Source organism: Indicator indicator, chromosome 7, assembly GCF_027791375.1.
Source record: "Indicator indicator isolate 239-I01 chromosome 7, UM_Iind_1.1, whole genome shotgun sequence".
NCBI lineage: Eukaryota > Metazoa > Chordata > Aves > Piciformes > Indicatoridae > Indicator > Indicator indicator.
This window is the reverse complement of record NC_072016.1, coordinates 5,795,438-5,822,246: the sequence shown is the minus strand read 5'-3', so window position 1 is coordinate 5,822,246 and position 26,809 is coordinate 5,795,438. Positions and strand designations below refer to the sequence as shown.

The following is a 26,809-nucleotide window of genomic DNA, read 5'->3' as shown; positions in this document are numbered from 1 at the left end:
ATATTGAAAAGAGGAATTACAAAGAACTGCCCAAGAAAATGCTGCTCTATTGATACTGGGAAAATGATTCATTGCTTACAAAGGAAATTCTCCCTGGGGCTATGTTTCTATTAGGTGGGAGGACCAGATGAAGTAACAGAAGATGTTGCAGTGACAATTGCTGACAGCCCACTGCAGAAAACACCTCCACATCCTGTGGCTGGCTGCACCCCGGGTTTTATGGACAGGCAATCTCTTTGGGCGCATTTACATCTCCCATGTCTACATTACGGGGTTAAGGGGAATTAACTGTGGGTATGAAAGTGAAGCTCAGAAAACCCTTCATGCTCTCAATCAGAAATAAAGCAGCATTAAGTCTAGTGCAGAAGGCTGTGAGTTGACTGATTACGGTCTACACCAAGAGATGTAAACCAGCAGTGGCCTAAAAATCCAGCTAAAAGATTGTTTCTGCAGCATCTAAGCTGGCTTCTCTTCATTCCATCTCAAGCTGCAATCAGTTTAAAATTCTCACTTGAGATAAAAGTTATCCTGTCACTCTTCACAGACTAGGAGGGGCTGAGTTCCTTCTTTTTTTAACTCTTTTTTTTTTTTTTTTTTTAGAGGAGGGAGAGGAGAGAAAACAACCTGGCTTAGTCATTTCTGAAATGACTGGGTAGTGTGTTCATACATGCTATGAGAAGTGCAACAGTAATCTAGAGATGGGGACAGAAAAAACACAGACTGGCAGCTCACATCCTTGAGATCAAAAAGGTTTACTGTCAAGGTGACTTGGGCTAAAAGACCAAAAAATGTCTACTGTGTTTCACAGGCAGCAGCACAGTATTGTCTATAGAATGTGGGCTGACAGAATTTGGGGAATTTTAATACTTTAAAAGCACTAAAACTCAGATGCTCATCTCTAAGTCAAGCCATACCTTGCAGGTGACAAACACTAATTTCTGAGATTCCAGCCTTCACAAAGGCTCTGATGGTACAGCACTGCTGTTCTTTCCTCATATGGATTTGGTTTCAGCAGTCACTCGAAAATGCATCTCAACCTGCCAGCGTCCCTAACATTGCCGTTTACTTCTCACTGGCTCTTTGAAATCCTTTCAGATGCTTGTTCTGAAAAATGAAGTAAAATCTGTTGAATTGAGCCGTGCTGCAATCTCAGTAGTGTCCAGAGAGCTTACTCACAATTGCACTGAAGACTTCTGTTCAGTGGAGACTGTGAGGCCAGATCTGCCTGGTAGCATACTCTTCAGCTAGTCCCATAGACTCACCATTCCCTCGGCTCTAGGGACAGGGAGCAGGTGCTGACCCCTGGCATCTGTCTCTCATATACTGAATCTCCAACTCAGACTTTATCAAAAGAACCACAGTGTCTGTTACAACAGGACCTTCTAAACCAGCAAAGAAGAGGCAGGATTTGGGCTGTCCTGCACATTTCATGGTGAAATGCCATTTGGTGATATTGAGAACACAACACAGTGGTACTGAATCTCACAACTACATGAGACTGTTTCCCCTTCCTGACTTCCAGATTTTAACACCAATGTCTCATATAATAAAAATTACAAAGGTTCTGAAGTCTCCAGTGCCAAAAGTTTCTGCATTAAAAATGAAACCTTGATATTTCTTTGACAGACACAGAACCTAAAAGACCCTCTCCTGTACCAGGAGATGGGCTTGTTAGTGCAGTATGCATTGGCAGCTAAGCACCAAGGAAGAGAAAAAGCTGACCTGGCAGCCACAATGCATTCATTCATTTACTTTGGTGCTCATGTCCTCTTCTGTACAGGACTTGCCCAGAAGCAGTTAAGGTATATACAGGCAGTTTTTTAAGCTGCAGCATATTGGAAGAAGACTGAAAGCGATAAGGAGTTCAACGCAGCTCAGAAACCGTCTTGCACGATTGCTTTGTCTTCAAAAACCAAGTCAGGCACAAAGGGAAATAAAAATAACCAAGGCTGGAGCTTTGATGCTTCAAGAGAGGAAAAAAAAACAAGAAAGAAAGAAAGAAAAAAAAGTCTGTGCCCTCTTTTCCAAGCACAAGTGAAAAACTACATGAACTAAAAAGAGTGCTTGGCCCCATGCACTGTGCCATACTGACAACAGCAACTGCAATTTAATCAAAAAGCCTCTATTGGCAGAGCATGGCACCTCGATGGTACCTTTTAATTCATAAACATTCCTCCCTAAGAGGGATGAATTTGTGTGTTAGCTTGCAGAGAACCATCTTCCCTGCTGAAGTAAGATCCTACAACTCCACTGCAGTGTGTACTAGCAATTACTAGCAGGGAGTCTGTCCCAAAATCTCTGGATGTGAACCAGGGCACACTTGGAAAAAAAAAGCATTTTTTCACTCTATCACTCCCACCCCCTTCCACCCATCTCCTAGACTGAAAACCAAGAAAACTGACTCTTCTCCATCATTCCCATTACTTAAGTGATCTTAAATTATTCAAAGGGCTGGTTAAGCTCCAGCCTTATTCATTCAAGCAGAAAGTGTGAAAGAGGGAAGACTGACAACAGACACAGACAGCAATTCACTTCCTAAATCCTAGCAAATATATACAAGGAATCCATTTTCCAGAAACTGAACTGGTATGTCCTGTAGGTGAGCACAGAATCCACCTTTGCTCACCAGAAGGCAGACACACCTGGGTATATCACAGAAAGAAGATGCCATTTCAAAACAGTGCCAATTAAGAAACTGTTGTGAGCAGGAGGATAAGTTACCAAGGGCTTTTCCTTCACTACAGAGCATCTATCTTCCTCTCCATATATATACACATATATACACATACATACACACAGACACAGAGAGAGATGGCTAGATATAAATACATGTGTGCCCACAAGCAAACACACATACATATATATATATATTTATTTATATATATATATATTCTTTTCCAGTTCTTGGAGTGATTACATCTACGTTAGTCTACAAGGCATCCTAAGGGCACTTCCTGGCACTAGCAATGAAGTCCATCATATTGTGGCGAGAAGTAAAGGGAATATTGAAGGAGAAGAAAGAACAGTTTCCTAGCTTGTGTAATATCATGTAACAGGGTTGACACCTCTAACAACTACCATTGTTTCTGAGCCCAGGTCTTTTCCCCCTGTATTCCAGGAGGACAAACGTTCATCTTGTTGAATTGCTGTGGACAGAGATGTCGCTATGTGATTTTCTCTTTTTTTTTGTTTTTTGTTTTTTTGGTGGATAAGTAGGTTGATTCCAAATAGTTTGGACTGCATGATGCAACATCCCATGCATCATCGTTGTTGTTGTTGGGTTGTTTAAAGGGAGACTTTAAAAGAGTTTAGCTTTTTTCTTCATGTCGTTGCGTCTCCAGAGAGGTAACTTGTCAAACTCCTGTATCGTCATGCCAAATATTTCTTGGAAAACTTCAGGTGCTAAGTGACGCTTTAAAAAAACAAGAAGAAAAAAAAAAGGGGGGGGGGAGAAAAGGCAATGGTCAGTCAAAGCCAAAGACACCACAGGAGATAGGTGAACCACAAGGATTTCATGTCACTGTGAAAGAGCCAAAGCAGGAAATAATAAGGCTATGGCACTGCACATATCCAAGCCCTCAAGAACTTGGATGCTCAAGGAATCGATAAAATCACAACATCACAGAATCAACCAGGTTGGAAGAGACCTCCAAGATCAAGTCCAAGTGATCACCCAACCCTAATTAATCAACTAGACCATGACACTAAGTGCCTCATCCAGCCTCTTCTTAAACACCTCCAGGGCCATTGACCACACCACCTCCCTGGGCAGCCCATTCCAATGACCAATCTTTCTTTCTATGAAGAACTCCTTTCTAAGATCAAGCCTAAACTTCCCCCTGCACATCTTGAGACTGTGTCCTCTTGCTCTGTGGCTGGTTGCCTGGGACAAGAGACCAACCCCCACCTGGCTACAACCTCCCTTCAGGTAGTTGTAGACAGCAATGAAGCCTCCTCCTGAGCCTCCTCTTCTCCAGCTGAACACCCCCAGCTCCCTCAGCCACTCCTCACAGGGCTGTGCTCAAGACCCCTCCCCAGCTTTGTTGCCCTTCTCTGGACACGTTTGAGGAACTCAAAATCTTTCTTGAATTAGGGGGCCCAGAACTGGACACAGTACTCAAGGTGTGGCCTAACCAGTGCTGAGTACAGGGGCAGAATGACTTCTGCCATTCTGTTCAATTTGTTAAGTCTGAGAAGTTTACAAAGAAACCAGAGGAACTGTTGTGGTTTCTGAATAAGCAAGAGACAGAAAAATGATCTGTCTGAAGTCACCCAATGAGCAGTGAATGAACAGAGGCAAAAACCCATCTCCTGCATGCCCCTGTCCCAGGCTTTACCTGGTCACCTCTGCCTACATATGAAGTTCAAACAGAGACTGGGTTTCAGGAGAGCTATGCAGAAAGGCAGTTTCTGAGAAGGAAGATTTCTGACCTGACTAATTGTCCAGCACATTTTTCTATTGCAAATGAAACATTTTTTTTGGTGCTGTCTCATGCACAAGTTCAGCCACTTTAGAGTGCACTGGTTGGGGAAAGTGTCTTCCTGTGGCATTAACATAACACAGTGTTGAACTCTTGATTAGTGATCACATATCTGCTAGTCTAAAAACGGGCATAAATGGTTACTTACCCAAATTTTTGTGGTTCTTCCCATTTGTCTCCACAAAAGATTAACTACAAACAATTTAAATGCCCCCAGTCTTCCACTAGGCTGCTTTTAGTCCACAAACATGTAAACACTTTTTATTTGTTGGCAGAGATTTACATCCTCCTATTTTTGGATATCAGCCAGTCTAACTTACTTACAGGGCTCAGGGAGGAGTTAAAGAAAGTCAGACTTTTAATCCTCAAGGATGGCTGACAATGACTTTTAGCTAAAGGATGACCAAAGATCAAACAAAATATTGCTCAATTCCACTCTGGATCCTATGACTGCAAACCACCTCAGTTCTGGGCTTTTTACCAATTTAAAAGTATAGAATTAATTGCTTGAAAACATAAGGGCTTGTGAGAAGCTCAGTCCATGAGTAAGGAGACAGAGATGGGAGACTCCTGGTCCAGCACTGTTCACAGAGATGCAGCTGTTTCCTCCCCCTTCTGACTCCTCTTTCCACGCTTAGAGCTGAGAAATCTTCCCAGTCTACCAAGGCCCCACACTCCGGTGTCTGAGCTTTCAAATGGGCAACAACAAACAACTTCAGCAGGAAAGAGCATTTAGGAACTTGCTTCTCTTACCTCCAGCCTGGTTCTGTCTACATCTTTTAGTATTTTATTTCGCCCTCTGTTGGTCACCATGAGCATTTCATATGGAAAAATCTGTTAACAACGTATAAAAGGGGGAAAAAGAGATGTATTTATATTCTAAAGTAGAAAGCACACAAGGAGTCTTATTTTCATAACCACACAAATATTTGTTTTCTTTTTCAAAGAAAATCACAGGTTTCCTTGGGTTTTCTTTTCTTTTGTTTTGTTTTAATTTATTTCATTTCCCCTGAAGCTCCATGAAATACAGGACAATCTGGGCATAGCAGGACTTGGTTAGGCTCAAAGTGCCTCACATCTTGAAGCCACCAGGTGCCCACCCATCCCACTGATTTTTAGGGTGTATATAATGCATCTGCTGGCTTTGGTCAGCCAGAGTCCTCTCTAGTCCAAGTACCTTCTCATTCATCAATGCGGAAGTTTATTAGGGTAAATAAATATATTTGTCACACATTGGTCTAACTGATAGTTGCCAACGTGTGGATGGCTCTAAGGAAACAGAAACTTAGTGGGCATTTAAATGGTGAAACAGATGAAAGTACATTTAAAAAAGCAGCAACTCTGAATAAGCAGGATATCAATTCATGGGGGCCACTGCATTCAATAGAATCCAACACACTATTTTCTTTGCCTTTTTGGATAAGGAATTCAAACAACTGCCCACTATGCTTCCTGGCTATGCCCTACATACACAGCTTAGAGATATGTCTGTAGACATATTTGTCCTATGCACCTTCACCTGCTTCAGAAGAGGATGTATCCAACACATCTCCCATTAACATTTCGCTCTATATTGCAAAGAATGCCCAGAACCTACACATATTAGTTGTTGGCCAATAATCAAGTCCTGAATGCATAAATGATGTTAATTTTGTTTCACATTTACAAGGTCTTTGTTTGAAGTAAAATGCTTCCTGTCAGAGGGTCTCAAATCAGTCTAATCCAATAGAAACAATGCTTCTTAGAAAGTATTTCAGAAAACCATGTGCTTTAAAATCAGTTTCTAGAATCATCCCTAGTGAATAAAACTCTGGTTTAGGACTTTTTTTTCCATGGACAAACATTTCCATAAATGCCTGGAACAACTTAGGAGAGCTCATGTTTCATCTGACAGAGCCCTTCTCAATGCATGGTTCTGCATTCCCAAGGAGGTCCTTGCCCAACCCCTACTAAAGTCAAAGAAGTTTTTCTGCAGGCTTCAGTGGCAATTGGATCAGCCTTTACAGTTATTTATGAGTCTTGTTTTATCTGGCCATTGGGAACAAGAATGAGACCACCAAGACTCTCCTGGAGAGATAGCTGAGCTATTATCAAATGCCTTTAATTCCTTTTTTTTAACATCAGAAGAAATTCCAGCTAAGCAAATTTTGTGCAGAGTTAGTCAATTAAGTTCATTCCATTGCCAACAATGAACTTTTCAGAAGTAAAATAAATAGAGTAAAATACATTCAGAAATATAATCAATAAGATTCAGGCATCAATGAACACACCACTGAGTTTATTATGAGTGATAATAATTTAAATAACGTGTGCTTACATACCAATTGATCTTAAAGAGTTTCTGACATTGTCACAGTTGTACAATTAAGTCTATATTTTTTAATTACATTGCTCATGTTTGATACTGGAAGCAGCTACCATATACAGCATCATAGGAAACGAAAATGTAGCTTTTTCATATTTAAACAGGCAGAGTTTAAGTCAAAACCTATGGTCATAAGTACATTTTATATTTAGATAGTCACAACAAGGCATGTCTCCAGTCTGAGGTGAGAGGATGCACAAATTCTGTCCTTTCTGGAAAACCATTTGGTAAGATTTGGTCATTCTTAAGTTCACTAATTTTCACTCTGCACATTGTTCATGCTGACTTTGAGTTGGCTTCTTATCAGGCTTAAGTTAGTGCTGGACCATTGACATGAATAAAACCACTGCCAATTCGTACATGTTGAGGGTCTGGCATCCCCTTTATAAACATCAAAAGAAAGTGACCTGTTATCTCATGAAAATGCCCATTAATTTTATCACTAATAATACTGACAGAATTTGTCACCCAAAATAACATTGCAAATCACTGAGGGCAACAGCAGCTCTAAGAATCTCTATTAAACTGAAAAAGAAATTATTTGGAATAAAAAGCTGCGTCTCAGGAGCTGGGGATGTCCCCAAGGGCCACTTGTTAATATACACTGGACTGGGGTCTCAGCTTATAAACCTGGGGTTATTGCCTTGCAGTTTGTCTGGGGGTGACTTAGAAGCACAAGTAGTAATCTGGATTGCAAAACAAGCTCCTCACTTAACTGCAGAAATGCCTTGTAGCTTTGGCAAGATCATCAGTTCTCAGGAGGTTCATCAGCCACAGGGAAACTCATAAAAGTTAAAATGGTCCTGGCTGAATCCCCTCTGTATTTTATGTTCATTTTTGACTCATACATCTCTAGACATAGCTGACATTGCCTCTTTTTTCAAGGAATCTCCTGAAGAATTTATAATATAGTGAGTTCAACATTGAAGGGTGTCAGACTAACAGTGCTGAGAGCTAAAGAACAGATCCAGACAGACATTATCTACCTAACTTCCAATCTGAAACAAAGATCCATGTATTTCATTCATTTTTAAATTAAGACAGGCTCAGCAGTGTGTTCTGAGCAACAATATTCTGCATCACTTTTCCAACCTGACTTTCCCAGCGAGTTTGGCCTGCTGTTTTGGCTAGTGGAAGCCTGGCAGAAAACAGCTGCTGAGCATTTGCAGTATCTTTGTTTTGTCTCTAGTAACGTCTCCTTAGCTCAAGAAGCACACCTGGGCTGCTCTCAGCCTGCCTGAGTACTAGCACCTATTACAGGCAAAGTCCAGAACAAAGGGAGAGGTTTGGCACATAAGGAGCAGGGGCTGAGGTACGGTCAAGAAAAACAAGGGAACTGAGACACATCTGCACTGCACAGTCAAATCTTCACTGCTGTGAAGGAAAGTGAGTAACATCTGCACTTGCCTTTGGCTCCAACATGTTAGGCATAGATACTCCTCTGTCCATTCTCATTCCAGGGACATGACCATCCGGAAGGGACTGCATCAGATACAGGTATACATCAGACACATAGGTTACACACACAGAGGGTAAAGGCACTCAAGTAGTGGTGAAAACAAAGGTGAATTTGCCCTGAGACTTCCTTCAAGTCCTAATATTTTGTCTTTTCACATAGATCATTGCCACTGCTACTATTTACTACTATTCTGAGTCATACAGAGGGTCCTTTAATCCTCTCTGCCACCACAGACTTCTGTCAGAGCTATGGCTGGCCATACCTCCCCACAGAGCCTTACCAATGTCACTTTCTAGGTGGACCCCAAGAGACCCAAGGTGGGCCCTTTCCCATCCTAGTGACTGAGTAACGTGACTAATAGGCATAAGCATTAATTCATATCCACCCAATAGTATACACAAAGCAGTCTTATTCTCTGGTCTTTGCTTCCTATATCACTGTATCAGCTGACAGATTTCTTTTTTATCTCTATGGAAAATTTGTCCTCTGAACACAAACAGGGATAGGGTAAAACGGTGTGGATTTGACACAGGTACTGCCCCTAATGAAATAACATCTTGACCACAATACATGGACAACTCCTCTCTCCTCCCATGATCTTATTCTCTTCACAATCATCATCATTATGATACATCATTAACAAAGTTATCCAAGTCATTAAACCCTTCAATTGCAATTTCATATTGTGATTGTGCTGAGGAGCCAACCAGATTCAAACCACTCTGGAAAACACTGTGCAGACAGGATTTTGAGTAACTGGGCTTCATTTGCAAGCACACCTTGATGGCAGTACAGTAGAAAACTATTATTGATCAGTCACCTTTTATGGAGAGCGAATTCCAGGGCAAAACTGAGGAGTTTAATGCTCCTGGTATGGGAATAAATTGCCTCTGGAAGAGACTTTCTCTGTGTCTCTGGGTCCACACTCAGCTGTCCAGAGAGGACTATTACAGATAACTCATATCAACAGACAGTGGAATTTTACAGAGCAAGTCACAGAACTGGTGTGAGCTGCCTCAGCCCAGCTCTGGGGAGGTAACAAGGAGGAATTTGAGGCTGTGCCTGCTTTTCTTTGATAAGGTGATTATGTTTAAACATGCAGGAAAATCAAAGCTATTGTCTTAAGAAACCCTTCCCTGCAGCAGGAATTCAGACTTCAACAAGCAAGTAAGGTGTATTTAGTTCTGTTGTCAGTTGATGGATGAAAACCCGTACTCTACCTGGAAATCTGAAAAGCAAAAGAGAAATGTCATCAGCTTTGCAGTGTAGAAGAACAGGCATCAGTCACAACCTACCAGAAAATCCTTGTGGCTTCTGGTCTACCTGATCTTTAAAAAAACCCCACCTGATTCTCTAAGGCACAATGTTCCTATCTTGAACTTAATTTGTAAAGAGTCAAACACTCTTATTTAGAAACATCAACTCACTTTGGAAATATTAAGAGACAAAAAATAACAATCAAGTGAATAAGAGCCAACTAGAATTTGAATGTTTAGAGCAGGATTGACCTCTATTCTGCTATCAGGTCTAGATTCTTCCACAGTCTGTAAAGAGACACAAGCACCAACAAAAGATATTTGTTCATAGGGTATCTAAGATAGCTGAGAACAATCTTTGGAGATAACTAGCCTCTCCCTCATCTCAAGCTATTTCAAAATATCTCAAATATTCATAGGTTTCATAAGTATTGTCAGTTTTTATTTTCATAGGAAGAAAACTCCGTAACAGAGCCCAGTACCTACATATTCCTGTTGATATACATGTTACCTGCTTGCTGTTTGCATCTATGCTAAAGTAGTGCCTTGGCATACACAAGGATCAGTTCCATACAGCAGATTTAGCAAAATAAACTTTTCCAGAGGTATCAGCAAAGATTAATTGTTGAGTTTCCCAGAGGAAGTTAAAAAGCACTGAGCAAATACAAAGAAATCACATTCACCATCTTAAAACAGCAGAAATGATCAAACAGTGTAGCATGTTCAGTAAGGAAGCAGCATGTAAAAAGGCTCCTCAGCCTTACCTCTAACACCACCACTCACATCCCCGTAACTGTTGTACTGACCAAAATCTGTAGACACAGGCTGTAACAGAAGAGGGACATGCATGTAAATTCACAGGTCATGACCTCCTAAGACATGGATATTTGGGAAGAAATAAATTGCATTAAGCCTTCTATTTCCCCTTCAATTTTCACAAAGTTTATTGCAATTGCTTTCTTGCCTTTCTAACAATGTAGCTTGTGGGAAGGGAAATGAGGTTTTGTTTGACTTCAGATGCTCTTAAAGAAACCCTTACCAAACTGAAAATCTGGTACAGTTAATACAGAAATAAACACCACTGATAATTAAAGTCACCTTTTGCTTCTCAAAATCACCACCTCCTTACCCTGTGAAGTCCATTTTTTCCATACCCAGGAAGAGAAGAAGTTTTGGAGGCTGGAGCATGTGCTGTTGAAGAAGAAAGGAAAAATCTTTTACCTGAAAAATTCCACAGAAATCCAAAGGCAAGAACATTTGAGGAATCAGCTTGCATAACAACAAGAATAGCTGAGCATATACACAACCAGCTGAGACACATGGACCTTGGGAAACTAGTATTCTAGCCCCAAACTCAGCACAACCTTCTATATATTCTGTAAGCTACACACAGCTTGACCATGCCATTGTGCCACGTCATCAAGAAGGAACACTGATTCTACCAAGCTCAAAATCAAAGTGGTTTGCATTAAGTTGAAAGTAACACTCAAGAATCAGACAACAAATACCTTTTGACTCCTTAGCTAGCTAAAGTATTGCTGTGCATCTTATGATGGGACTGTGATAAAGGACATGGAGAATCCAAGATCAGCAGAGTGGATAGGTTCCCTGTTAAGGCTGTCATGCAGGCCCATTCAATTCCACATTCTTAAGTGGCACAGATGATTTTTGTATCATTATGTTTATAAATATCTGAGGGCTGGGGTTCAAGAGGGAGGGAACAGGCTCATCTCCATTACACACTGTGATAGGTCAAGGAGTAATGGATATAAACTACAGCACAGGAGGTTCCACCTCAACATGAGGAGGAACTTCTTCACTGTAAGTGTGCACTGTGACAGCACTGGAACAGGCTACCCAGGGAGGTTGTAGAGTCTTCCTCTCTGGAGACTTTCAAGCCCCATCTGGATGCATTCCTGTGCTACCTGTGCTAGATTCTATGGTCCTGCTCTGGCAGGAGGGTTGCACTCAGTGATCTTCAAAGGTCCCTTCCAACCCCTAACATCCTATGATCCTATGACTACAGAAATGTCAAGGGTGCGTTTTTAAATACAGATAAAAAGATGGATACATAAAAAGATTGTCAGCATCGGGGTCAATAGCACTTCTGCAAGATCCTGGATCATCCATGTAAGAATGCAATTTTTGGTGTTTGGGTGTTTTGGGTTTTTTTTGGCGGGGGGGGGGGGGGGTGTTGTTTTTTTGTTTGTTTTTTTTAATGTTACTTTTACCACAGAAGGGCAGGAAATGTACAACTTGAGGCAGTGTTTTTGCCAGCAGTAAGCAGCTTTGGGAAAGGTACCACTGATTTCACAAAAGGCAACTGCTGACTGCACTGATTATCACTGCAAAAAGGGCTGGACACATCTCCATTAAAGTAGTCCTCCAACCTGTTCTAAGGTTAATATAAGAAAATAAAAACCACAAACTCTTGAGTTGAGCAGACAGACTCCAGCCCTGAAAAAATTACAGTTAGTGAGAGAGAACCACAGTTATCTCCAAGGCCATAAATAGAGGCAACACTCTTATACAACAGAGAACACAGAGAACACAAAGAAATCTTCAATTGCTTGGCAGCTACTCTAGTGGATGACTCTAAAGAGACTCATCTTGTCCCTTCTTGGCTTGAAGTACAGCTGCTGTGCTACAATGATCAGTGGATGAAGAAAGCGACAACAAATTCCCAAATCCTTCTCTGGAGATCTGAGAAGGCCACAGCTGTGTAACAAAACGTGCAATGAGGCCAAGAACCCGCGACACCAACTGACCAGAGCTGACTTCTGTGCTTTTGCTGTGGAACAGAATACACCCAGTCAGAAATGTCAGCCAAGGCCAAAACACTGGCTGTGTTTGGAATATGCAGTCCTGCTGGTAAATGTTACTGATTTTGTGTCCCTGGGAAGAGAGACTTAAGAATGACAGGAACTACCAGTTTAAGTAAAATGTGTTATTGTAATTTATAAACCAGACTATTATTAGTGCATGTGGTGCAACAGCACTGAATATTTTACCTCACTCCTTATGTATATCAGAAAATCTTTCTCCTCAAAATTGCCTGAGAATCATCCATCTCATATTTATTCTAAGTAAAAACCAACAAAGGCACTCGACCCCTCAGCAAAACCAGACAATGAATTAGGCCACTCTTTCAGGGGAGAAAGAGAGGTTGGTGCTGGTCTCTTCTCACAGCTAATTAGTAATAGAACAAGAGGGAATGGCCTCAACTGCGTAGGTTAGGACTGGACATTATGAAAATTTTTTTTCACAGAAAGAGTGGTCAGGCATTGGAACGTGCTGCCCAGGGAGGTGGTTGAGCCACCAACCCTGGATGTGTTTAAAGGCTGTTTGGATGTGGTGCTTAGGGATATGGTTTAGGGGTGAACCTTGTAGAGTAGGGTTCTTGATTGGACTTGGTGATCCTGAGGGTCTTTTCCAACCCGAATGTTTCTGTGATTTCTGTGATATACAGAGAGACACCTGTCAAGAGGTCTTCCCAGCAGTGTCTTTTCTGGGAGATTGTTTGCTATGTGCATATGTAGTGTTCATTATTCACTGTTCATTGTTAGTTTATTGCCTACACGAATTACCTGGAGAATCGTAACGACTGGCAGAAAGGGCTGACCTATCGCGACTCTCCTTTTCCATCTCTTCTTTCAATATCAATTGTCCCAGACCAGAGTTGAGCTATAAATGGCAATTAAAAAGATACATCAGTAAAATAAAGCTGATTGAGGCATTAGCAGAAATTGCTTACAGTAAACAAAAGGGCACTTTTTGGGTGGTGGTCAGGAAAGAGCGTGAGGATGAGCTTATAACCACCTTCATGAGCTGCTCCTCCTGCAGCTGCCGGCGTCTCTGTAGCTCCTCATCATCTTCTTCTCTTCCACTTGATCTGCGTCTCATGTCAGCTCCTGCTTCCATAAAACCACAGCACAGAGACAGCTTTGTGTATCAGCTCAACTAGCATGAAGATCTCAATGCTAGTTCAAAGTACTGGTCAGTCTGATCTACTGAATAAACAAAGCAGTATTTTCTTGCAGACTCAAAAGCCTTCTTCATAACTCACTCTTACCAAAACTCACTCAGCCAGCCTGCCCTATGGCTGCCACCTTCTTATAAAAATTGACAAGAAGTTAAACTGCACTAGTTCCAAATCAAGCAAGCCATGAATAATTCCAATAGGAAATAGCTCAGATTGCTAATCTGGAAATACAGAGTTTAATGGCACCAGTAACCACACTGGTGCCTAAAAACGAAGTCTGATTTACATTTCTGTTTTAATCTAGACTTCAGGAGAGCAAATCTGAATTAACATTTCAAATTGAAAATTAAGATACATTAATCTCCTAAATGGACACTCATATTTGGAATAAACAAGGCATTATGTTTTGTCTAAAATGAGGGAAACTAATTTGATCCATCGGGTAAAGCTAAAATGAAGACACAGGTGTTCTGCAGTTTAGTTCCATATTGTTTTTGTTTTGTGAGTAATCTTCATTTTCTCAAATATTCTTGAGAAGCAGGCTAATTTGGACACCAGGAATCTGCCTTTCAATAGACAGATTATGATATTGCTGCAAGCATTTAGACAGCAGTCTACTGTCCCTGTTTTGATAGCTGAGCTTATTCTAGCTCTCTAAGCAAAATATCACACTCAGAAAATCAGACAACAAGCCAAAAACCACGAGGCTTGTGGGTTTGGTGTTTAGTGATTTATCTTGTATGATGCCTTCTTATTATTGAATAAAATTATGCCCAGGAGCACATTAGCTTCCAAAGAGTCCTGTAGTTTCTCAGGTGTAACAAAATCACCTGATGGCAAACATACAAAACAGTTTTACTGGAAACAATTAAAAGTTGTCATTCATTGCCTAGAGACTAAGCTGAAGAGCCAAAACTTCCAACAAGGGCTCCACCTCAAATGAGTGACATAATAATGCCACAGTTGTCACAAGCATTGTCAGGAGAGCTTTAAGTATGTAGATGTTCCATGGTGACTGTAATGTTTGTCAGGTTGTGATCCTACATAAAGAACAGTTTCAAACTATTGGTGCTGCATATGCAGCCCCTTCAACTGACCACTGAGCTCCACCACCCTGTGGTCCTCTCCCACCACCTATATGAAGATCTCATTGTGATGAAACCATATGCTCCTTCACAGAAACCTGAAACAGGGGACACCTTCAGTGTGCCAGACATGACTTCATAAATGAACCAGGCTAGATAGCTTATTTTATGCTATAGGGTCAATAAAAATTAACAGAAGGGAAAAAAAAAAACACCCAACACACAAAAATTAAAAATTATGATGTGCATGATCTAAAGAAAAGAAAACAAGACACCTGTAGTGCTATGACACACAAAAAAATTACAGTTTGTTGAAACAGTAAGCCTGAAAAATCAGGACTTGTTTAGTCTGTTAATTGCTCCATTTCTGTCACTGCTTCTTGCCATGAAATTAGTCAATGGTGGGAAGCAGTCATATTTTCTGTGCGGTGTTGGCTATTAGCTTCGGGCTAAGAGATTAGATAGACAACAACGGAAAGACGTCAGGCTTGTGTGACATTACACCTTTCAAACAACTGCACAACATTTTTCTATGGGTTAATAACCCTGTGGTTAATTCCAAAGTCCTCTAGCAAAACCTCTTCTGCTCAGTGCTATTCACTAACTTGAAATTCACAGATCCTCAGAGGTGTCACCAGAAGAACTGCACTTTGTGGTGAACATCTGGAGTGGACACAATCTTCACTGCTTGTTTTTATAGCTCTAGTATGAATCTGCTTTGCTTATCAATACCTTTTAAGCCACACCACTTGTGTTTCCTTTTTTGTTTTGTTTTGTTTGTTTGTTGCATACCTATGGCCGCAAGGGAGGGAGGACCTGGCCAATGGTCTGTCTCAATCTTTGGTATCTCGTTGGGTGCTGGTGCATGAGCAGCTGGGAACTTGGAGGACTTGATGATATCCTCGGAGGACTTGCTCTGTGCTGCCAAAGCAGCTGCATCTAAATGGCAATCAGGGAACTTAGCTATGTAATATTCTGCATCAATAAAAAGGTATTCCTTATTTTGGCAAAATTTTAAACTTTACAAGAAGTTAATTTTCAAAAGCAAACATTTTCATGTTTTGCTTTTCTAATTGCAATTTGAAGCAAGTAATGTTAATTCACTTGCCAATAGATTGGAAGCAAACCTTCCTCTCCTCCCTCAAGCCCACCCTCAAAATAACCCCAAAACAGCTTTGGATTTTACTAGTGTTAGAAGGATAAGGCAACGAGAAAATTTGATCTAAGAGTGTTAGCCAGTATCTCCTAAGGACAACTGATGATGTGCTGATCTGTCTTGCCTCTAGGGCAAGAAAATAAATAATTCAGAGGAACAGCACTGATTTTAACTCTGCTGATGCTAATTATTTCTGTGAAAAGCTGCAAAACAAACAAAATAAGAAACCTGAAACAAAAATGTTTATTTGACCAGCAGATGTTTTTTTTCTGCTGCATGCCCTTGCTTATTAGCATGCAGCAGTACTAAAAGCAGATGTGGATTTATTAATAAATACTAAACACCATTCAGATCAACTTGGCAGGGAAAGGCACTTGCAATGAAATGAATCTCACCAATAAAATATCTCAGCAGTGGAGCATCCACTTAAAATTCCAGTCTAAGCCAAAGCCTCTTAAAAGCATGTGAGGATGTGCATTATAGCTTTCACTTCTTGGCATTAAAAAAAAATTTAATTAAAATAATCCAACAGGACTTAGTTTACGTTAAAACCAGCCTTATCTACCTCTTATCTACAAACCATTTACTCAGATCACCTTCTCTTATATGAAGCTATAATATCAAACCCAAGGATTCTGGACACTTCCCCCCCTGCCCTTTTCTCCTTTTTAAACAAAAAGACATCTGGTTACAGAAGTGAAGCACTGTGTTGCTCATCCAACATGTTCAGGGTAGTTAAGGAACATCAGTGTTAGGCATCATTGGCAATTCTGAGCATTTAATGATTAGGAACTCTAAGCATAACTGCAAGTATGGGGGAAGCTGGTCAGAGTTTACAAAAGCATGACTTCAAACAGTACTTACATATTAGAATTGGTGATGTCAGTGGTTAAACATTCACATGTTAATGGGAGGTGAGGAGATACATTAAAACCATAAAAGTAAACAAAAAAAATGTTAAGACTTTTTCCAAAATGAGCATATGGTTTGAAACTTAAAAAAAAAAAAAACAAACCCAAAACCACCACCACCACCAAAACCCCCAAAACAAGACAAAACCAAAACCAAAATCAAAACAAAAAAACAAACCAAACCAAAACAAAAAAAAAAAGAGGAAAAAAACCCTGATGCAATACCACGGGAGTGTTAGTTGCAATGCTCACTCCTGAGTACAGAATAGACTTCCTGGGCTATCCTAATCATCTCAGCTCAATGGCTGTCAGCCAACTGTTCACCCAAACCTTGTAGCACTGCTGATTTGCTACTAAACCCTCAGTACATTTCATCAGATAAAGGGTGTGCAAAGGGATGCAAACTCAAAGTATTTTCAAAGTGGAGCCATCCATCTTTCACCACATTATGCAGAAGTAACCTCCTGTTTGAAGTTTTCTGTTCACAGTGGAAGTGTGAACACACTCCATTATAACAGGGACCCTGCTCTGTAGTGCAAAAGACTGGCAATAGGGCTTCTGCCATCATTTCAAACTTTCTGTAGCAACCCTGATGCTGAAAAGATTAGAGCACTAACATTGCTGTCCAACCTAGAATCCAAACTCCTGGAAAAACAAGTACAGCGTACTACCTGAGCTGTGGCACACAGCTTGAGAAGCAAATTAACCCTGTCAGCGATAAAATCACCTACATTATCTTCAATAATTCAGGACTCTTATTTAAAACCACAGCTACGTTTGAAATTCCAGTCTGATAATAACATCTCCATCTTTGCTGCTGAAATGAATCATTGTACTTTGTCTGTTTAAAACAAGGATGTTCCACGAAGTCCCTGTCAGAGAACAGTCTGTTGTTAATCCATCTTAACATGATCAGTACCTGTATCCTGAAAATATAATGGCATTGCAATGCTAAAAGAGACAGCAAATCTCTGTTAATGGCAATTTTGCCATTAACATTAACCTGGCCAAGGTTTAAACTAAATGAAACAACATGCTTTAAAACATAATCACTCAGCAGGGCATGCAATAACAAGCTGTTTCAAGCTTGCACTGCTTATTTTTTATGCTTGCAAAACTCAATGATTTTCACTAGGCTGCAGGACTTGAATACATTCAAACACTCTACTTTTGGAATAAAAAAGGGCAAGATCATTTACCATGTTGTTTGTAGATGGGTGGTTTTCTGTAAATGTTGACACCTTGATCTGTGAAATTGAAAAACAGAAAAACGGGAATATGAAAACTACTTCAGTTGTAGGTAAGGACAACTCCAATGCTAAAACAATAAACAGAGAAAACCAAAGGTGTGGCACACGAAAAAGCCAAGAAGCTATTTCCAGTATTATATAGAATAATATTATTTAAAGAAAACAAAACATAAGAACAAGTGAAAAGTCAAAGCCATGTGGTATGAAGTCCTTTGGAGCTGATTCTGTAAGATGTAGATGCATCCAAGTCATGAACCATTCATTTTAAACATTCAGAAGATTAACAGTGGGACAAAAGTTAGAGAAGAAATGCAAACAAGCAAGACATTTAAATGGTGAAGATACAAGCCATTTGGGGAGAACAACCCCAAATAACTTCAGGGGAAAATTGTGCTTCAGTCATAACAGCTCAATTTTCTTTCCAACTGTCTGGCTGGATTGAGCAGAGGAGAATGCATTGAGCCTACAATCCACTTCAAAATCCAGAGAACAACACAGGTGCCTAACACACTGTCCTGAACAGTCAACAACAGCTACACTTCGGTGAGTCAAAGGGATGCTTTAAGCACTGTTAACTGATCCACTACTAAGTTTCAAACCACAGGATTTTATTTCTTTTGTAATTCTTTTTTATATATAAGATCCACCACACAGAACATTATCAATGTACATCAGAATATAAAACAGTTCCCAGAACTCTAATGCAGTAAGTATACAACAGGTCTCAAAAGTTAACATATTTTTACAAATAACCTAAGACAGGAGCCAGTTTGTTTAAGCTACCTTCCCACCCAAGACAACACTTCATGTACTTGGCACAGCTACAAATGCAAAAGTTAATCCAAAACAAGTGCTACAGTTCAAAAATCTGTCCAAATCTTACTAGAAGACCTGAATGAGTCACTGGGAACTGGAAAATGAAGAAACCCATTTTGCTACTACATAGTGCCTGAAAAACAGCTTTCAGTTATATTAGAATGACAGATGAAAAATGATGAGAAATGCATGCTGTGTATTGCAGATCCAATTAAAGTGCTACAGGAGACGACTTTGCCTTGGGCACTAAGGAAAGCTACCCCTAAAAACTCTACCGAAACAGCAGCAAATCTCACTCTGCAGAACTCCATATCCTTGACTAAACAGGCAACTTCATTGCACACACACTCTGAAGTATTTAATTGTTGTTAGTGATCTGTTATGGCTACTTGACCAGCAAATAGGTAGTAACATTCCAAGGGTAGTCATGCAATACTTTTGCGCACATCTATAACAGAAAGCCGTAAGAAGAGTAGGAACACAGCTCCTTCTGTGGCTGCACTGTGCCAGCTGAAGAGGACAACTCTCCCACCATGCTGAAGATGATTACTCAGAGCTATTCATGCAACTGCACTTCAGCTTATGTGAGTCCAAGTGAGCCAGGTTAGCTTAAGCAGCTAAAACAGCCTACTAGAGATAAGCCAGGCCACACTGACTGCAAGGGAAGTGCCCACGGTTTATCTGCCGGAAATGAGGAAGAACAGTAACTTCTGCAGTGTAAAGGGTAGACTGAAGGGGACCTGAAATTAGATATAATAAAAGATTTCAGCTACCAGTGATGCTGTCAGAAGATGCATGTCCCCAACTCTAGGGACATACAGCCTCATTCCATCAAAGTCCAAGAACTCATAGGCTGGAAGAACTGTGCAGCTCACTTCAGAGCAGAGACTGCCCTTTACAGAGAGGCCACCCTAAGGTATACATATCCTTGTGGACCTGCAGGTCTCCCTGAAGACACCAAACTACTGCACAAAACAAGTAAAGAAACCTCCTCATCTCCTACACTACACTACGCTAGAACTGTTGGGTTCAACACTGAAACAAGTCACAACAACGTCAATGAACAACACAGGTAATTGGCTCATGGTTCAACTCTTTTCTGCACATGAACCAAAAGCAACTCCTCCAAAGTTAGAAAACTATGCTGGTGTTCACCTGGCGCAACTGGAGAAAGAAAAATCAGGCCCTACATAGCTTATGTTCAGCTCACAGGCCATCAACAGACCCTGAAAACTAAGGCATTCCAACAGTGAAACACCTGACCAACAGAACAGGCAAAAATCACTTCAAACCTCCCCTTTTTAAAATGTGCTAACTCCTCTCAGCAAGCCCAGGTGCAGTCCAAACCCTGAGGGTAAACCCTGTGATAACAGTGTGAAAAGATGGAGACAAGACAAAAGTTACAAAGGCTACATTCTACACTGTGACAGGACACCGAGATACATACAGTGCCAACTCCTACCTGGAACATGGAAATGTTTAGGGGCCTGAGCGTAAGTTGGAGTGAGAGGGCGGCTGTCGGGCCGATAGGGGACAGGGGAGTTCCGACCGCTGGACGGCTCATTGCCTCCAATGAAAGAATGGAGAAAACAAAATGAGAAGAGGGAGAGCAATTAAATAAATAACAAATTTAAAATTAAATAAAATTAAAAAAAAAAAAAGGCAAGCCCAATCAAACCCAAACAAAACTAGTGGAATCAAAACCTCCAGGGAGAAAAAGAAGTTGAACCAAAAATATAAACACAAATAATAACGAGAACTGGTAGCCCTGGTGAGTTGTTTTTTTTTTGTCTTTCCTGATATTCCTGCAGAGACAAAAATTAATGTTCAGGCTGGAGTTGAGATTTGAGCAGCTCAGACCCATTCTGACGGCATGCAGGCAGGAGCTGTGTGCTCGTAGCTGGTGATTAGATGGGCAGCGTGGAAAAGAAGAATGGAAGGTTACTTGGCAATGATTTAGTACAGAGATTGCTATTCAGAGTTAAAAGTCACAAACATAGGGCATAGTAGTTGATAGGCAAACCCAAAATGAAAACAACTCCCAAGCAAATAGAAGCAGATGCTGGCAGTTACTACAGTGCCCTAAACTAAAAGCATACAGAAGCTAGAGATGGAAAATAGCTGTTGGGTCACTCAGCCCATACCAAAAGGCACAACTGTTCCTTACACACTCTTTCACTGGTTTAGCTCTCTGGTAGGAAATTTTTATATGGCAAAATAATTTGTAAAGGAAAACAACCCATCTGGTGACTGCACTCATATCACTGGTGCCACCACAAACCTCTGTCAATGCCAAATTCAGCTCTAGTGACAATGCTTCACCACTGCTCATTCAGAAAATCTCAATCTTATGTCTAAAAACTTAAGCTCCATTTTGCACACGCAGTTCATTCCAGTTTCACAGTCTCACAGTATTTCAGAGGTTGGAAGGGACCTCAAGAGATCATCAGGTCCAAGCCCCCTGCCAAAGTAGGATCACTTAGGATAGTCCGCACAGGAACATATCCAGGTAGGTTTTGAAAGTCTCTAGAGAAGGAGACTCTACAACCCCCCTGGGGAGCCTGTTCCAGTTCTCTGTCACCCTCACTGTAAAGAAGTTTCTCCAGTTTATTTTTACCAAGTTTCAACCAGTTTATTCTTACCAAGACTATTTCTTGGCCTCCTAACAATCCACCACAGCAATCCAATGGCCCTGAAAGTTCACATCGGTCAGGGTGGGAGGGCTATTGCACAACCATGCTGGCTGATCCCTAGGTATCAAGACTCAGTAGCCAGATATCCAAACATGTGACTGCGTGTAACACAGAAGAACATTGCTGCCTTGTACTTTGTGCCATTCTTCACACTTGTGCAAACTTGCGCAAGCAAAAGCTGTCCACTTGGGTGTTTATTTAGCGTGGGTGTGGGTGACCACAATTGTGAAAAGTAGGGGAGCATCAAACCCCTCCAACTTTCAAGTATGTACAAGGCCTTAAAAAAACCCTAGGAAAGAGGGACAAGTACAGAAGGGCTATAAAACAATAAAAAAGCAATTGTAGGCATCCTTTCAGCTACAAGTTTCTTATGTCCCATTAGCAGCCCCAAAATGTAAGGGGAAGAGAAGAATTGAAAGAGATCTGTTGTCCTATGGACTTGTCTCAACAGAGGAGTCGTAAGTATATTTAAACTGTTGAGAATCTGTAGTCAAAATCTGAGCCTCTATTGCCAACACTACAAAGAGAGGGAAGAAACTCACTTTATACCCCCTCATTTATCTCAGCTAGATAGGCACAATCAAAGTGTGCTCACATCCATAAATCTATCCTGGCTATTTTTGTACCTGTTACACCATTCCTTTAGAAAGAACCGCTAAATGTTGTGTAATGCACACCGTACCAGGCAGACAATTAGCATGGGATCATCCTGCATGTGTTGCTTTACAGATGTCTCTGTTGCCTTGCATTTCCTGGGGTTCACATGCAGTCTCTCTCCTCCTAGTGACTCTTACTGGTACTGACAAATGACTCTCCTTTACACTTTCTGGGATGGCAGTCTCATTACCTCCAGCTACTGCAGGAGGGAATGGCACATCTACTTAGACTCTCATTAGACCATCCCTGAGGAGCCAACTTTCATAACAAGGTTTAAGTGCTTCAGATACAATTGCAAAATCAGCCACAGTTTACGAAAGCAGTGCCATCATCTGTGGAACACAAACAGGCACTCAGGAAAGCAGAGCTGCTAGCCTGCCTATGCCTGCCTCCCATGGCCTCGTGGCTGGCCTGCTTGCAGTTTTGCACAAAAGTAGGGGCTGTGTGTACTCCAAATTGGGGTTACTTGCTGTGCCTGCATGGGAAAGTCTCACTTGCAGTCTCAGATACGACATAACTAGTGTTAACTCCACAAAGCAACAAAACCACTCCAGTTCACCAGTACTGTAGGAAACACTAACTCCCACAGCCCTGGGATAAAATTGTGTGTGTGTGTGCATGCGTGTGTGTGTGAAGGTGGGTGGCAGATTGTTAAAAGAGACACTGGAGTAAGTTGAATATAAAAATCAATCACTTGAGCACAGCAGCATCGGAAGTTCACTTCTGAGACTTTTTTCCCTTTCATTCTGCTTGCTTCATCAGATAGTTCCAATTTTCTATAGCTCAGTTTGTTAAGCAAGTTCCCCTAGCAGTCAGCAATATAATTGCTTGCCTATACATAGGGCAGTGTAATGCAGGTTCTTGCTGCCTTCTGAAGCATTCACCACTGGGCTCACTATGAGATTTACAAGACAAGGTCACAGAATCAGGCCAAAAAAAAACCCACATGCAATCAACACACAGCCTTCTGTCAGCCTGCAATTTAGTTGCTCCACTTCTGAATAAGCATAGGAAAAAGAGTTCAACAGCACCTGAAACTCTTAAGTCCTACTCAGATTTTGTCAAACTACCATTCCTCATCTTGTTCAGATGTGTAGCCCTTCCCATGCAAAACTGAAAATCACTGAACAGCCAAAGCAGAGGTTTTCCAGAGCAGAGCTTCCAGCTGCATCCATAAAACCCCTGGAAATATTTATCACACACAGAGAAATATTTATCAGAGACCTGCCTAAAGGAAGGAATATAGCAACCTGTAAAAACCAAGGCCCAAATTCACTATGAAAGTGGGCAGATTCCTTATGGGAAGGTCTATGAGCAGAGGAAGACAAATTACTTTGGAGCTCTTTTTACACTGAAATCTTACAGGGGCTTTGCATATTCTCAAATGCTTCTGAAAAATTCTAAGCATGTGAGATGAAATCCTGTCTTTCAATGAGAGTTTTGTCTCTGATTTCAGTAGGGTCAGGGTTTCTTTCATTCATGGACTTGTTTTGATTCTTTCATAGCAAAGACAGTGCTTTATTGAGACAAGACCAAATTCAGTGGAGACTCCAAATGAGATTAAATGAAGTCTAAGATGATGTCTATTACACTCTCTTCCAGACCGTTCAACATATATGTTGCATCAACAAACTCTCACTAAGAGTCCCTGAGGCATATTTTGCCCCTTCATGCTTCAAAATACTTTACATTTGGTCTTGTCTACAAGGCTTGAGCCTTCTGTAAGCATTATGTTGTATGAAAAGACACTGAAACTCAAATGTCTGCTCTTCTGGCCTGGTGATACAAAGTCACACAGGTGTAATGTGTCATATGCCACTTTCATTATCATTATGCAGTTCAGAAATTATACCTCTTCAACCAAAGCAGTTTGGGTGTGTTCCATATTCTCTGATTCCTAAAGGAAAAACCAAACCCAAGCGAACAACCCAAAATTACATAACTTTATGAAATCTTTCTTTAAAAATTATACCAAGTTCACCTTCCTGATAAAAGTACGAGTGGCTTTGAGAAAGGCTGACCAAATAAAAAGGAGAACACAGGATGCCTCTTCTTTGAATCACTGCAAGTGTATCTATTACATCTAATTAACCCTCAACAGTGTCACCATTCTCATTTCAGATACATTCTTAAGAGTCTAATTCTCTAGCAGACAGAGAAATGTTACTCACAAGGTAAAATAAAGTAGTTCTTTAAACTCTGAAGGCACCTAGAATACCCAAGGCAAACCCCTACAGATAAGACTTTCAGGGAGTTGCAATAAAAGCAGCTAGTGCCTGAATAATCTTCCTTCTCTGTCACACAGAGGTAAAAAGTTGGGGTACTTGGACATGTGGTATGAAAGGAGGACAAATGAAGAACCCTGTGGGAAACCCAGACCGACTTCATCAGCAGATAACAAAATATCTATTTTTAAACATGGAAGTAGTTGAAGAGGACACACAAGATAGTGCAACTGGACTTCACTCAGCACTACTTAAATGTTAACATCCCACTTCCCCCAACCCCTCCTAATTATATACTGGCAACCACACAGACATTCTTATCACATTAACCTAGGCATGAAACTTAGGTCACCTTAAGAAGTTGCTTCTTTCTCTCAGCCAGCTACTAAAAGATTACTCTTCCAATTCAGCCATGTGAGTTACAAGACACAGGCACTTGCTACTTGCCCCTTCTCAACTGCACCACATCCTTGGGTGATGCACACTGTCACAGTGAAATGAACTTGAGCTTTCAGGAGCTTTTCTGAGTTACAACACAAATCCCACTGAGGCCTATGGCCTTTGTGTAAAATCTTCAGAAAGCTGTGGGTTCTTGTAACACCTCACATGACATCTGATAAGAACAATACCCAGCCCTTTTGTCTACAGTGCTTGTAATCCCACTTGGTCTTTTGTACCAGTGACTGAGATACATACCTGATCTACACACCAGGTAATTTTTTACAATCTAAAAACAACAGACATGGATTTCCAATAGGTCTTCTAATTTATATGTTGAAGAAGCTGTTTGCTCAACAGAAAAAGAACAAAAATGCCACTTGAAAGAGTGTGAGCATTAATTTGGATTTACACCAAAGAAATGTTGAGACTGCAAGGATTATGAATTAACTGCATGCTGAAATGAGCAGGGTATCTATTTTTAAGGGTCCCAATATTTTAAGTTTGAAGTGAGATTTTTTTTTTGCAGTGATATAATAGGAAAGTTGAAAGTGTGTATTAACAAAAATCATTTAAGAAAAGGCATGAGTAAAATTAGTAATGGTGATCTGAGTGCTTGAAGAGCTATAACACCAAGATCTATTAGTATTTATTGAAAGTTCATGGCAACAACTTCCTTGCAACTGCTTTTCATTCTCTTCATTTTAGGATTATCTACATTAGTCAGTAGTGCCAGAATAGAATCTATGTTCAATTTACTCAATTGCCTCTTGTTGAGCTCTTGTAGATGATGCAAGCTATGACCTTCTCTCCCAACAGAAGAGATGGCACAGCCAGAGAGTGCTCCAGTACAAATAAAAGTAAAGCCACACTCACAGAAAGTAAGAAATAGAAGTTTATTGAGCTCAGTGAGCTCCTTGAAGGGCCATAATGAAGGAAACTTCCCCCAAATCCACCCATGTAAAACAACAGATTGAAAAATAGAGAAATGACCAGATCCTCAGTTAGTGCAAATTCCTGCAGCTCTACTGCCTTCAGCAGAGTCTGTGGATTCTCACTAGTTGAGGAGAGGTCTAGAGGCTTTAATTTACTTTGTTGGGCAGTAATTATTGCCAATGTGATTAACAACTATTAACTTCCTTGTTGCCATTGATCCTTATACACAATAATTGTTTTTCCTTCTTCAAAGTATTTTTTGATCACTTTGCCCTCATCTAGGCAGTATTTGTAGTCAGTTTTTAAGAATGTGGAAACAACACTTAAATTTGATATGCTAACAGTTGGAGTGATCACTGTGTACTGCTTTGGAAAGAAGCTAAATTAGGCACCTGTAAGTTCTAGATAATAAATGGTAATGCTGTGCTCTGTATTCTGATAGTTAGTTGCTTGATGACTCTTCAACTAGGGCCCTTAGAAATGACATATTTCCTCCAAGGAAAGGACATTATGTCTATTCTAACATAGTTTTAAGTGTAACGGCACATTTCGAGGCATGCTCAGCTATACAGCCAACGACGACCTTATGGAGATACACCTTATTAGCTTTGACAGAATGCTAATAATCTCCAGCCTGGAGGGTACTCCCTGGAGAGGCCTGGCTCCTTACCTTTGACATGGGGGATGAAGTGGTGTCGGAAGGGGGAGTTGGGGCGGGAGTCATGGTGAGAGGAGCTGAGACTGCTAGTGCGCAGGTATGACAACCGCTGCACACCAGTAGAGAGCAGCTCTGCAGCAGCAGGGAATCGGGGGGCAGAACAAAATGAAAACAAAGAGAAATGATAAGAGAAAGGCAGGGAAGGAGGCTTCAAGGAAGAAAAAAAAGAAGGCATTGAACAATTAGGATTCTGAAAAGAAGGAAGGAGAAAAAAAAATGGTTAAAGACATACTGAAGGGTTCATAAATGTTAGACAAAAATACAGGAAGTATTAGAAGAGAGGCTCAGATTTGAACTGTATCAATAATTTAGCATAACATTCATTGGCTTAATGAGCTTCTGATCTATGCCATGTTACCAAAAAGTAGCCTGCTACCAGCA

The 26,809-nt window shown here is 40.7% G+C and overlaps 1 protein-coding gene across 1 annotated transcript in view; it reads right to left on the bottom strand.

Moving 5' to 3' along the window:
• Positions 1 to 2,902: 2,902 nt before the first annotated feature.
• ABLIM1 (actin binding LIM protein 1) overlaps positions 2,903 to 26,809 on the bottom strand; it is a 124,121-nt gene continuing 100,214 nt past the window's right edge. The window contains exons 15-25 of the mRNA XM_054382205.1: positions 20,224 to 20,328; positions 17,895 to 17,942; positions 15,421 to 15,567; positions 13,381 to 13,472; positions 13,140 to 13,245; positions 10,691 to 10,752; positions 10,326 to 10,386; positions 9,526 to 9,533; positions 8,254 to 8,328; positions 5,235 to 5,315; positions 2,903 to 3,412 (exon numbers count right to left, since the gene is read on the bottom strand). Coding sequence (XP_054238180.1) covers positions 3,299 to 3,412; positions 5,235 to 5,315; positions 8,254 to 8,328; positions 9,526 to 9,533; positions 10,326 to 10,386; positions 10,691 to 10,752; positions 13,140 to 13,245; positions 13,381 to 13,472; positions 15,421 to 15,567; positions 17,895 to 17,942; positions 20,224 to 20,328 — 899 coding nt within the window. The 3' untranslated portion in view covers positions 2,903 to 3,298. The remainder of the gene's footprint in view (positions 3,413 to 5,234; positions 5,316 to 8,253; positions 8,329 to 9,525; positions 9,534 to 10,325; positions 10,387 to 10,690; positions 10,753 to 13,139; positions 13,246 to 13,380; positions 13,473 to 15,420; positions 15,568 to 17,894; positions 17,943 to 20,223; positions 20,329 to 26,809) is intronic.